Here is a 14,734-nt window from a genome sequence, read left to right on the forward strand (position 1 = left end):
GTGAACACAGCTTGTTTTAAATCATTCTTCAAATAGTATCTGTACCTGCTTACAACAAGTTATTTATTCTATGGCTATGTTCTGGTAAAAAAAGTTTTATTGTAACGAAGTGTGATTTACACACCTAGCTTATCACAAAAGCCCATTTTCTAAGAGAAATAGGCTGTTGTTCTGTACTGCTAAAAAGAATTAAAAGTGCCATCAATGGGAGACACAAAGAATATTCTAAGTGGAACTTACTAGGCAGATTCAAAGAATGCCTGAGCTGAGAATGCAGCGTAGGCCTCTCTGACCCCTTGCTCTGTGTTCTTAGGGCTCAATGGGTGTGCACAACAAACCCCAGAGACAGGGCCGTTGCCTATGACAGTGGTAGCACAGGTCGTGCAGGGCACAACTCCAGGGGAGGGCTCTTCACAAACCTATGAGAAAAATGGCATCCCCTGAGGCTCAGTGACAGTGCCCCCACCCATAGGTATGTGAAACCAAGCAAGGAACTACGCAGAGTTTCCGGGTAAAAACTTTCTCCTCCAGGAACATTAACTATATCAAAATGTAAGATATATGAAACATTATTTTTATATTAAAATGAAAATGACTATATTTTTTTCTATATACATGGGATTTGATATAAAATTCACATCAGCTAAAATATTAAACTTCCAAGAATCTCCAGGCTTCCAGTGGGCCACATGGGACCATGTCCCCAGATCTCTGGGGACCAGCCTCTGCTGTTAGGGCTACATCTGTGAAACAGATATTTATTCTTTGACAAGTAGGGGAAAACAAACTCTCATTATCAATTAAAAATTATTATTGATGTCTTGTTGGTCAATATGTCTAGCATGACTCTGGGGACCCAGATTTTAGCACATGACTTTAGAAAAACAATAATAATATGATCATAAAGAGCTGGAAAAGTTAAATGCTAAAATTACCATTTCTGTAGTACCCATTATAAAAATGGATTCCAGTTAGATCAATAATAATATCAGCTATTTACATTTTGTTGAGTTCTGCTATTATTCACCTGGCATTAAGTCAAGCCAGTTTACACTGAAAATTATTTAAATTTATCTTGCCATCTGGGAAAAAAATTATTTTTAAATGACAGATCTTGAATTAAGAATTTTTCAAATACAGACTGGATATACTGTCACACAATGCAAAACTATGCAACTCTTAAGCTAAAGTTGTGGAAGAACACAATAGACACAACCTATAAAATGATATATATATACTGATAACATGTAAAATAAGCAACCACATGCATACAAAAGTACTAAAGGTACTTTAATATTCAATAAAAAATTATTCAATAATCCAGATATTGAAATGATTATCTTTGAATGAAAGGTCATTTTTCGTTTTCTTTCTTTTGTGCTTCTCTGTATTTTCCAAATTACTCTTTCATTGGTAATTAATAAAAACCTATAATTAAGCAAAGGGATATAGGAAAGGTATTAGAAATATTTTTAGATAGGAAAAAGTAAATACAACACTACCTGTGAATAAGACATCTCCACCATCTAAAGTTGCATTTTCATCTTTCATCTCTACTATGTTGAGCTGAAGTTTTTCTAGTGCTTCTTTCATCATGTCAACCTATTGAAAATAAAATGATTCAGATTAATATTCTTACCATTTTCTAACAAGAAAACCAGTCATCTAAAACTTAAGATCACTGAATTATGCTCCCACGTGCACACAAACACACACAAGCATACTCTCGTGAATATATAAAGTGAAAGTGAAGTCGCTCAGTCGTGTCCAACTCTTTGTGACCCCATGGACTGTAGCCCACCCGGCTCCTCCATCCATGGAATTTTCCAGGCAAGAGTACTGGAGTGGGTTGCCATTTCCTTCTCCAGGAGATCTTCCTGACCCAGGGATTGAACCCGGGTCTCCCACATTGCAGCCAGACGCTTTACCATCTGAGCCACCAGGGAAGCTCGTGAATATATAAGTGTAGTATATATTGAACCAGCCATGATCATTTGCAAGAGAAGAAATTACCTGTTAGAAATTGTCTGTTTTGTCCCCTTCTAGTCTAAAATCAAGTCAATATTAGGATCTCTCTCTTTTTTGTCTATTGGAATAGACTACTTAGAGGACAGTGTTGTAAGTGTGACTGCTTAGGGTACAGGAGTTGAGAAATGTGGGAGACAGAATACTTAACCCAGCTACACTTGCCAGAAAAATATAAGATTTAATTTAAGTCAGACAATAACCAATAACTTGAAATCTCAGCCCTCTTGACTGTTACTGTTTTCTATTCAAATAGTTGCTAAAATATCAGAACATCTATGGCTTCTCTGTAAATCTGAACTGTTATTTAAATTTTAACCTAGGTCTCTACAGGTGATTAATAAATACAGTAATTGTAATCAAACCAAAGAATACCAGAAAATGAATTTCAGAGACTTTCTATGACTTCAGGGATCAGTCTACAGCACAGAGATACTCCGGGCTGGACTAGGGTGCACTTAGAGTAAGGTTTACTTTAATACAAGAGTAAAATATAAGGCATGACAAATGCCCTTTGAAGCTCACAATTTAAGTCCTTCCAACAGTTCAACAAAACAATTTAAATATTTCTGAGGGTCTGCATAACTTTTAACATGGTAAAGACATACATTGAGAAGACATGAATAGAGACTAAGGGAAAAACAAGAGATCGCATGACACTGGGAAAAGCAAAACTTCTTCTGGCAAAAGTTCCCCCAAAATACAGCATGCCCAGTACACATAGTGAATCGTCAATGAAGAGTTTAGGAGACATAAATACAGCAGAGTAACTTCTAAAGTAATAAAAACATGGACATACTTTGACAGCAAGCCCGACATTCATGCAGTCAAAAAATATTAAAGAAAATACAAAATAAAATAAATATATCATCTCATCTTTGTCCTGGAACTCATGTAAAAATTCCACAAACTAGAGTGACTCAGAACAATAAAAAGTTGTTTCCATGGATGAAATGGTCTTCATGTAATAAATACATCTAGTGAGTTCTTTTAACAACAGGTTTTCCTATGTAACAGGAAGTGGAATCGTTGCTATAGCATAAGATAGAAGTAAACTAATATTTACCATGACTTGTTGGGCTACAGTGAACCCAGGAAAACACACAACTGTTTTCTTCCTGCATCTGCCTCTGTGTCCATGGAAAATTCACTGAGTTTGGAGAAATTATGAGAACTGAGCTACTGTTACCTTTGGTTTCTATTACGAATGCCACTGCTTCCCTTATAAGTTAACCTTTCAAAGATTACTAGGAATTCAGCAATAAGTATTTTTGATCTGAAAAGTTTACGTGTAATATTTCAGCTCAGGAACTGTATTCAATTCTTAATTAAGAGTTTAAAGAGACAGAAGCAGGGAGGCTAATAAATACTGCACTTTAAAGTCCTATATCTTTCAAATTAAAGTTTTTAGAGGATAAAATGCATGTGGTTTCTTAAAAGTTAAACAGCTGCACCAACACGAAAAAACTGGCTTTTGTGTAAGGACTTTAAAAAAAAATTCAGTCATATCTATACACACAAAGTCATTAGGATAGGTCCATACCATAAACACAGCTGATACTATTACTTTCCGAGTTAAGGGTGTGGACAAGTTAAAAAATGTTTTAAACATTAAGTAAACAATTTTAAGAATTGCAGGATGATACAGCATCGGATGGGCAGGGCTAACCCCAGTGAAATTTCTGGAGAAGAAAACCAGAGGCTCAACTCCATTCAGGACCCCACACTCTTGGCACAGGGGTTACATGAAGCAGACAAACTTGATTGCAAACAAAACCCAGAGTTGCCCTGACACACGGCCCATAGCAAGCCAGTTATTCAGGTAGTTAGAACACTAAATATAATTATAGAAGTGGGAATATTTGTGGAAAAGTTCCAAACCATGAGCCTTCAAGAAACTGCCCAGTCTATGGTTTCATGGCTGTGTTTAATGTTGACATAATTAAATTTCAAGAGAAAAAAAAAGACCAAGGAACACCCGCCTTTCACTGAGACAGTAAACTTGCAGAGTGGAAATTAGCATTACTCAGGATGGAGAGAAACTCTCAGAACAAACAGTATTACTTCCAAAGGTTGAGTTGAATGGGTCACTTTAGCTCATGAAATTATGAATAAAAATGGCAAATTAGAGAAACAACCTTAATTTAAACTTAACTAGCTTATTTTCATACTTGATCCTAAAAAATTTACAAGAACTTCTTCCCTTTTCACTCTACATGCATTCTACATACAATGTTGTGTTGGTTTCTGCCATACAACACAAACCAGCCATAATTATACGTATATCAACTCCCTCTTGAGTCACCCCAACTCCCCCATATATTTTTTTAGGTTTATATTCTCATTTCTTTTTGCCCCATCTTTTCTCCTCCCACCCTTTGGGACAGGTTTCTTTCCTGGCCACAGGGGGTTCAGGCCACACTTGCTGCTTCCGATCATACAAACCACACGTCTTTCAAGAGCTGGTACTATTTGAGGTACTATCTGAGGTGGGGCTTCCCGGGTAGCTCAGTACTTGTAACTTGTACTATGAAACTGACCTCCAAGAGAAAAGCTGCTGCTTTCTCTTACATTTGGATGAGTTTCTTGTGTTTTACCACCCTATGACAGATCCCATCTGCTTTCTAGTGAATTAAAATTAGTCTTTTCTGCAAAGCCAATGTAAAGTCAGGGCACAAACATTGAGGACACATTTAAATTTAAATCAATCCAATTTGATTTCATTCCAGCATCTGGAAGTTGCCAGGCTATGTGGTAGATTTCTTGTATAATCTCTGCTTTGAAATAGCCCTCTGGAGGTAATACACGAGGTGGGAAGTGGGCTTGTCCTGGAAGATGTTCCACAGCACTCAAAAGAGTGTCAGCCAAGATGGTACAGAATGATTACAGTTATTGAAGACATTACACTCAAAAGGGCTCGTCTAAAGAATGTCTACTCCTTCCTAATGCCTGGTCTCCTTTTCTTACCTTTTCTGTTCTACTCTCTTTTGACTTTCTTTCACGGCTCTCATTTCTGTTCCCTCATTTGTCCTGTCATGTTCACGTCATCATCCTGCCTTCTCATTTCATTCCTTTTGGATTCTCACAGTGATGGCAAGAAGTGAGGATCTGAATACAGGCTGTGTCATATACTGAGCTAACCCGATGGCTCCGTGGCTAAAGAATCCACCTATAGTGCAGGAGACACAGGAGATGTGGGTTCGATTCCTGGGTCAGGAATATCTCCTGTAGAAGAAATGGCAACCCACTCCAGTATTCTCACCTGGAACATCCCATGGACAGAGAAGCCTTGGGGGCTACAACCCAAAGGGTTGAAAAGAGTCGGCCACGACTAACGACAAAGCACAGCACTCTATCACTTATTAGCAATATGACTTGGGATGAGTTAACGTCTCTGAGCCCAAGTTTTCTAATTGGCTAGTGGGATAACGTGTTCTCTTTAATGGTGATTATGTGAGTAACAAATTAATATACAGAAAGTGCCTAGTTCAGCACCTGACACATTGTGTGCAAAACCAGTAGTTGGTATCGTTATTATTTTGCCTTAAATTAACTTAGTGCTTTGGGTTCTGGCTCTCTTTCAAAAAAATAAAAATAAAACATACAATTTTCATTATGAAATAAAACATTTTGATCCTAACTCTCCTTTTCTTCTTGCAAAATTCCTCCAAACACAAAATACCAAAACAAAAAAAACCTTTACACATTTTTATTGGCAAGTTGTATTCTAGAATAGTTTGCAACACACCATAATTAGTTGCAATACTCTTTATTTAGAGGCCAACGTTTTCCAGTTAGCCCTATCCAAAGTTGTCTTTGATGCATATTTTCAACAACGTTCACTGTTAATGTTTCCCACCTTCCCTTCAGATGCTGTGACTGTGCTCGTGAGGCAAAATGAACCATTCTGTGCTGCGCTCCATTAAGAACCGCACCTCTGTTTGCCAAGCCACTTTCCTTTAGCTGCTTCTGCTCAATGGGCTGCCAGATGTTCTGACTACAAACGAGGCCCTTGGCATTGGCCTGTCTGCAGCTGACAGGCATCAGTCACCTATAGTTCTGCCCTGTGATGGGAGCAGTGCTGTCAACACTATTACAACTAGGTTTTCAGTGCCCATCCATTTAAATGTTCTGAATCCCTTTGATCTCATCATATTATCTTAAAAATTATCCTGTCATCCTGGTCTAGTTCTGAAGAACTGAATAGCAGCAACATAGTTTTGTTAGTAGTGAAATGGTTTCATTTTCTCAATTTGCCACTGATTTTGTTTTGCTGATCAGTGTTAAGTGTGACTGCTGAGGAAGTCACTCAAGAAGCGGATGTGATGTCTTCGACTTGTCATGACACAGCTGTCTTGGAACTTTCATCAAAGCTGTACTGTGTTGTCCCTGGTCACACAAAAACCTTCATTTGTTTATGCCACCTTCATGTTCTTTGTTAATCAGTACATCTTCAGCCACTGTGGCCACCTGAACTAGCATATTTGAGTGATTTTGTAACAATACTTAATGTCCATATCATGTTTTCACATGTATTTTCTCATTTGATCAACATTTCAAGTTCAATAAACACTTAGTGGATGTCAGCTTCAAAAAAAAAAAAAAAACAAAACCAGGTTGCAAAGATTAAAAAACCTCACAAAACTATAGTTCTTGTCCCTGGGAAGTTAGCTATCCAGTGCGGAAGACGTACCTTATGAATATATAACGACAGTAAGATAGAATATTTGTTGTGATGCTCAGAATAACTCCAAAAGGTAGGAAGCGTACACAATGATATACCCATTTTACATATAAGTAAACCAAGGCTAAGGGAGGCTGACTGACTTGAGTCAACCTTCCTGAGCCCATGCCCATGTTCATGTTCATCTGCACTGCACTGCATGATCATGATTCTACTGAAGTCTTATCACAGAGTGCAGCTCACATTGGAACTGGAGCTCATGTCTTCTCTTTTCCAACTCTGTACATTTAAGTCTACTCTGGATTCCATGATCTCTTCACATCAGAGATAGATGACATTTCTGTATGTTAGGGCCCTAGGATGCTAAGGTGTGATGTAATTAACAGTATGAATAGGATTATAAACTACGGCGGGAATGTTCGCCAAGGATGCAAGGATGGCCAGCATTTTAATCGACACCCTTCAACTTTGGGATGCCTTAGGTTTATTCAGTGGTTTCTCCCTTAACTTTTCCACGTGTACTAATGAAATTACTAAAGTTAACCAAAACCACCACCCCCCAAAAAAAATGTCAAAAAGGAGTTTAATATACTAAATGATTCAAACTTAAAAATTTCTAAATAATAACACATTGAGATTCTCTTCTACATTCTAATTTTAGGGCAAAACTCTTAGGAAGAATTTAGTTAACAATGATAGTAGCAAACATTCATATAGTCTTCCCAGCCAGACACTCTACTAAGAACTCCTATTGAATTTACCTAACCTTCCTAATCCAATGAAACAAGTAGTAACAGTGTTTCTGTTTTACAGATGAGAAAGCCAAGGCAAGGTTGTGACTTGCCCAGTGTCTTAGAGCAGTAGAGCTGAAATCTGACCTTAGAGAGTTTTACTCTAAAGCTTGTGTTCTTCTTTGCTATACAGTTTGTCACTAACAAAAAGACAATTTAGCTAACCACTGTGCATTTAAATGAAAACTAATGTTAGAAGTGACTGTGAGAATCTATAATATTCATAAAAACATATTGTGCTGTGTGTGTTTATTTACTCAGTAACGTCCAACTGTTTGTGACCCCATGGACTATAGCCCGCCAGGCTTCTCTGTCCATGGGAATTCTTCAGGCAAGAATACTGGAGTGGGTTGCATTCCCTCCTCCAGGGGATCTTCCTAACCCAGGGATCAAACTTAGGTCTCCTGCATTGCAGGCAGAACATATAGTCACTTAAATCTATTTGTTTAAAAAAAATGTGGACTAAGATATTCTTGAGGAGGACAGGGACAGAGGTACAACTTTCTAGCAATGTGAACTTTGATTTTGACTTCTAAAGATCCTAAATTTTGCTTTCTTAAGTGTATACCAACTAAGGCTAATGAATTTTAGGAGTCATTACTTCATTCTTCCAATTTCTAGATTATATTATGAGAAATTAGTTGCATAAAAATCTTTAAATAGTCAACAATATATTTTAATTACAGTGAGATTACAATAGCATATGGACATGTGGATACACTCCAAACCAATTCAATCAATCTGGAGAGCATCTGAGAAGGGTTTCTGCCACACTGGGAAGTATGGTAGGCTTCCCATAAAGAATTCCAAGATGGTACCTAAGACAGCCATCCCCTGATGGGCATGCCATGTGTAAACCTCTCCCTTTGAGTTTCGAAAGGACTTGCAAACATGATGAGTTATCACTCCTGTGATTAAGTTACATTTCACAGCACAGGTAAAGATGTAGTTCAGGTCCTTAATCAGTTGACTTGAGTTACTCAAAACAGAGATTATCTTGGATGGGCCAGATCTAATCAGGTGAACCCTTAAAAGAGGGTTTAAAGGTCAGAGATGGAAGAAGTCAGAAATATGTTCTCTAACTGTTCTGAAAGAAAGCAAACAGCCACGTTGGGAACTGCCTATGGAGGGGGCCTACCAGGTGGCCTCTAGGAACTGAGAGCAACTCCCAGATGCTAGCTAGCAAAACCTCAGGGACCTTAGTCCTACAATCCTAAGGAATTGAATTCTGTCAACAACAGAATTCTGAATTAGCCTAGAAGAAGACCTAACCTCCAGGTGAGAATACAGTCCAGCTGACAACCAGGTACACTGTGCCCAGACCTCCAACTTATAAACACTGTGAGATAATAAATCGGTGTTCTTTTAATGCTATGTTTATGATAGCAATAGAAAACTATAGAGAGAACCCCAAATTTTTTAAAAATGTATTTAAAAAGGCTTTGATCTGAAGCAAAATGTTGAACTAAATGTTCATTTCCAAGTTGTTCAGAATATAGTGTACTAGTTCTTAAAATGTTCTTAAGAAATTCCCAAGAAAATAATGATTTAAATAAATTTAGGATTCCAGACCCATTCATTTCCTTAATCCATTATTTTTTAAAAAAGATTTGTTTATTTATTTTTGGTTGAACTGGGACTTCACTGCTATGTGGGGTCTTCTCTAGTAGTGGTGAGTGGGTGCTATTCTCTGGCTGTGGTATGCAGGCTTTTTGTGGTGGCTTCTCTTGTTGTGGAGCTTGAACACAGGCTTCAGTGGTGGCGGCTTGTGGGCTCAGTAGTTGGTGCTCCCCGGCTCTAGAGCACAGGCTCAGCAGTTGTGGCACATGGACTTAATTCCTCTGCAACATGTGGGATCTTCCCGGATCAGGGATTGAACCCATGTTTCCTGCATTGGCAGGTAAATTCTTTACCCCTGTGCCACCAGGGAAGATCTCCATGATCTATTATTTACTGAAATCTTCTACAATTAAGTTTTTAAATGAAGAAAACAAGTTGCAATTCCATTACAAATCTAATACATGCTCATAAAAATTAAAATGATCAAAGTAAATATGTAAATAGCAATACAAAGCAAAACTGTGCCTTGGGCCATTCCAATCTTATTTTGTTTCATTTGTTCAGTAAATATTGAGTTTGCATTGTGAGCTAGACACCATGATAGACAGTGGTCAGTGGCCATCAAAAACAGGACATGATCCCTGTTATATAGTGCCCTTAGGGTAATACACGTTAAAGAGTTACACATTATGATAAGGGATATTGGAGGAAACAATTGTGTGCTTTGAGAAATAAGGTGGGTACATGATACAGTAGGTCAAGAAAGATCACTCTGAGGAAGTAACATTTAAGCTAAGAAATCAAAATCATAACAGCAATCTGTTACTGCTGGAGGGTCATCTGGAATTCTTCTTTAGAAACAGAAAGGTTTCTGGATGATCCTTAGATTATAAATAGCTCAACTTCGTCTATGAAAAATTAAGGAAAGGCTTACTGTGTTAGGAAAATGGTCAGTAGAACTGAAAATTACTTAATACATCAAAATCTTCAAAACTTATCAGTCAAATAAATGTCATTAGTTCTGTGATTATTCTGGGAACTCATAGTATTTATAGGATGTATGTGTGTGAAAGTTTTATAACCACCTAGTTCATGTCTCTCTTACTGAACCTTTGTAATAATATTATTAAATATCCATTGCATTTCCCGCCCCCACTGATTTCTTAGATTTCTAAACTTACTGGTTTATTTCCAGTGACAAATTCTAAAAATTAACCAGGATATTTAAAATCTTGGTTTCCATATTTGTAAGATGAGAGGGCAGAGCTTAAGAATGAGATCATTTCCAGCTCGAGATTTCTAACAGTTGTAGTCTCAAAACAATTTTTGGCATTCATAAATGTGACTCTAACTGTAATTCCATTTACCCTCTAGAGAGTTTACTAAAAACACCCCAGATGGTTATTTATGAGTAAAGTATTCTAGTATTTAACCAAATTCAATCAGAAGCAAGAGTCTGGGGACTTCCCTGGCGGTCCAGTAATCAGGAGTCCAAGTTCCCACTGCAGGGGCAAGGTTCCATCCTGGTCAGGGAACTAAGAGCTCACAAGCTGCGCAGCCAAGAAGAAAGGCAAGAAGCTGGGTATATGGATGCAGGGGAAAGATAAGACTGATCCAAAAGTGGATTAAAAGATCCTAGGATAGGAACCTCAGAGGTGAATGGAAGGATTCTGCTGCAGTGGGAAAAACTATACCTAGAAAATAAGGTGTGTGTGTGTGTCTTAATGCTAACTTTTGATACTTGTATTTTATTATTATGTTTTTTAGTAACCCAGAGTACTGTTTTTTACCTCCCAACAGGGAGAATAATTATATTACGTAGAATAATGCCTTTCTTGTATATCAGGCCTTGCTTTGCTGTTAACTTCTGTGTGCTTGTTCATATCCATATAAAGTATAGATTTCATCAACTTTGGTTTCATTCCTACCCAATCCCCAGGGTCAATCATGACCTGAAAAAAGGATTTAACAAGCTCCAGGTCAATGCTCTGGGATGTAGTATTAACTCTTTACGCTTTGTCCCATTTAAGACTACATACCTAGGTACTGCTTTTTTATTCTTTTCCCTGGAGTACTGTTCTAGTAACTTACCCAAGTCTCTTCCTATGAGTAGGGTCTTTCTATATGTTCTTTCTAAAAATTTGAGGTTTGGTCCTACAAGCCAGCACTGTAGATGGGCTTTCCAGGTGCTAACTACATGCAATTGATCCTTATCATCTCTCTCCTGAACACAGAATAAGTATCTTCAAGATCTGAGAAGTCTCTCTCTTAACTACTCAAAACTCTGACACTCTTACAATTTAAATGCCACAGACTTAACTTTCATCATTAAGTAAAATTTATTAAGCTCTTTCTAAGTCCCAGGCATTGTGATAGGTGGTTTTAGATGGATTATCATAGTTAATTATGCCACATCCCTTCAGGTATCTCCTAGTCTAAATCAGTCCATCCCTCTTAGCAGGGACTGGTGAAATGACCTACTTTTAGCCATGGAGGAGAAGTCTGTTGAGTTTCTGGAGACATAGAAGGAAACATAATCCCACTTCTTTCTGAATGGTACATTGTCCTGTATGGTACCTGGAACTGGACTGGTCTGACAACATGATATCACCTAGCATGACAGGACAGAGTGACAGAAAGAGCCTGGATCGTTGATGACATTGTGAGCTGATGAATGGACCAGTCCTAGAACCCTGGAATTCTGACACAGTAGATTTTTCATTTCCTTAATTTTATTTGAGTTTTCTCTTAGCTGCAGCTAACAGAAACTCATTTGTTTATATAACAAAATTGATAAGCAATAGCTAAAGAGTCCATAACAAGACAAAACTGCTAAAACTCATTAAATTCTGATGTAGAAACAACTACTAATGGAAGACTTTCCTCTCTCTGGGACTATGCCATGACTTGCCATTCAACAAATGACACAATATGTAAGATGCTATTTTAACTGATAGCACCCAGTATCTTGGCTGATAAGCATGTTGATTAAGTGTCACTTATCACATGAAGACCACTCTGCTCATAGAAAACAGAAGATTATAAATAATTGGTTAAGTGAAAAGCACCCCAGGAAGTATTACATTGCCTTAATCTGTAGATAAAGCATAATTGCTATGGCTCCACATGTCAGAGTTGGAAGTTAATGTTCAGTACTCTCATCTCTGAACCAGGACTTAGGTCCGGAGGAATGTGAATAGGAAGGTTAGATAGAAATACAGAAAGAAACCCAGTGGGGTCAGAGTACACAGGACAAACAAAAATAGCTCTGGGCAAGACCCCTGTCATTATGTGGAGAGAACATGAAGACAAAACAGCAAAGTTCTAGATTTTCAAAGGCCCATGCATTAAGATATCACAGCAAGAAAGTTTTGGGGAAGAAGGCTGGAAACAACGTGTAGTTTTAAAATGAAAAGCAAAGCAGGGGCTCTTGCTGGTCTTGTCACTCTCTTGATATAAATGTACTCATTCAAGCGGTCCATTTCCTTGTTGATAATGACACAGTACGTGTATTGAGTTTCTAAGAGCCACTGATACTCTGTTTGCAGAGAACAAATAAAAATATGATTTATCACCAAATACCAAAGGGAAATAAGTGTCAGCTGCCAAAAGGCCTGCAAGATTTAGTATGTTAAAAACTAGAGAATTGACATGTTTTTAAAATTTTAAACTAATTTTCCCGAAAGTTGAGAAGCATAAAAATTTGCTGTGCACACCATCCAAAATAAGCACCAGACATCAAGTTTGAAGTGCCCGTAATTTTCTATGAATTCAGAGAAGTTGCATGTTGCCATTTATAAAGGCAAACAGACTGAAAGTATGAGAAATATTTTGTATCTCCAGTACACAATTCATACATTGTAGGTACTAAGCTGCCTCAGAAACCTGCCAGCAGACCCCTGCTCCCGCCCCAGCTGCAAGCCCTGGCTCCATTTGATATGCCTTCTGTATGCTCCCATGTTCCTCAGGCCATTCTACTAACAAAAGATCTGGCCCCAGTAGACCCTCTATATGTTCACTGAAAGAACAGATGAACAACTTTGTGACTTCTAGAAGTGTTATAACAAATTTACTCATAATTTTAAAATATTCACTTTGTTTAACCAAGGCCAGTCGCAAGGTGGGGTAACTTCTTCTAGATAACTCTCACTCTTTCCAAGGTAAGCAGATTCATCTTTATTTCTAAAGACCCCCAAGTGAGGAGACTACCCCTTGGTCTATTTGTCACAGTAATCATTAACTCTTCTCTTTACCTTCTCCAATAAATTGATTCATTTATCAGGTCATTCAACAAGTACCTATTCAACATTTTTATACACATCTGGCACTATTCTAGGCCCTGGAAATACATCAGTGAAAAGATAAAATCCTTGTGTGTATTCTGGCAGGGATATGGAGGGATCGACAAGAAATAACAAACAGAAAAATATTAGGTAGAGGTAGATACTATGCAGAGATTTAATTCTCGGACATGATATATAAAATAAGTGGTAGTTACTGTAGATTGGGAGGCTAAAAACACCTTTCTGAAAATGTGACATGCATACTGACATCTAAATGACCTAAAGGACCAACAGGGAGAAGAATATTCCAACAAAAAGCAATGCAAAGGCCCTTAGGTGGGAGCGAGTGTGACTTGTTCAAGAAACAGAACAGAACAGAAAGATAGTCAGTGTGGGACTATGATAGGGCAAGTATTATGACCTGAAGTGGCTCCCTCCCAAATTCACATGTTGAAGTCCTACCATCAGAATATGACTCTTTGAACACAGGGCCTTTAAATAGGTAATTAAGTTAAACTGATTGGGGCTTACTAGGGTGAGCCCTAATCCAATATGACTGGTGTCCTTACACAAAGAGGAAAGTAGAGCACAGACAGATACAGAGGGAGGATGCAATGAAGACACAGGGAAAAGGTGGCCACTTGCTTCTCAAGGAGAAGTCAACCCTGCTTATAGCATAATTTCACACTTCTAGCCTGCAAGTTTGTGAGAAAATGTGGTGGTGGTGGTTTAGTCACTAAGTTGTGTCTGACTCTTGTGACCCCATGGACTGTAGCCCACCAGGCTCCTCTGCCCATGGGATTTCCCAGGCAAGAATACTGGAGTGGGTTGCCATTTCTTTCTGCAGGGGATCTTCCTAACCTAGGAATTGAACCTGTGTCTCCTGTATTGCAAGCAGATTCTTTACCAATAAATTTCTGTTATTTATACCACCTGGTCTATGGTACTTTGCTATGGTATCTTTAGAAAATGAATGCAGAAAGGTATTAGATATGCAGCAAGGGGATTGAGGATGGGGACAGATTACATAGAACTTAGTAAACCAGCAAAAAGGATTGGAATTTTAAGTGTTATCAGAAGCCACTGGAAATTTGAGGGAGGGGAGTGACATGATTTCATTTACAAAGGTAATTCTGGCTAGCTGCTTTGTGGAAAATGGACTGCAAGGCAAGATGATACAGGGAACTTAGTTAAGAGACTGTTGCAGTAGACCAAGTGAAAGATATTGATGATTTGAACAAGGGTGATGATAGTGAAGAAAAGGAACAGTGACTGGATTGGAGATGTGTTTTTAAGGAGAGCTGACAAGACTTGCTGGTGGATTAGATGTGGGGGTGAAGGAAAGGAAAGAGTCAAGAATGACTCAGGTTTTGGTCTTGATCAACTGGGTA

General features: G+C 38.1%; 1 protein-coding gene across 1 annotated transcript in view; it reads right to left on the reverse strand.

Moving 5' to 3' along the window:
• Positions 1–14,734, reverse strand: part of DDAH1 (dimethylarginine dimethylaminohydrolase 1) — a 158,323-nt gene that overhangs the window by 46,223 nt on the left and 97,366 nt on the right. Inside the window, exon 2 of the mRNA XM_055402887.2 lies at positions 1,503–1,602. Coding sequence (XP_055258862.1) covers positions 1,503–1,602 — 100 coding nt within the window. The remainder of the gene's footprint in view (positions 1–1,502; positions 1,603–14,734) is intronic.

Source organism: Moschus berezovskii, chromosome 4 (assembly GCF_049115385.1).
Source record: "Moschus berezovskii isolate FMDL1 chromosome 4, NW_MosBer_1.0, whole genome shotgun sequence".
Lineage (NCBI taxonomy): Eukaryota > Metazoa > Chordata > Mammalia > Artiodactyla > Moschidae > Moschus > Moschus berezovskii.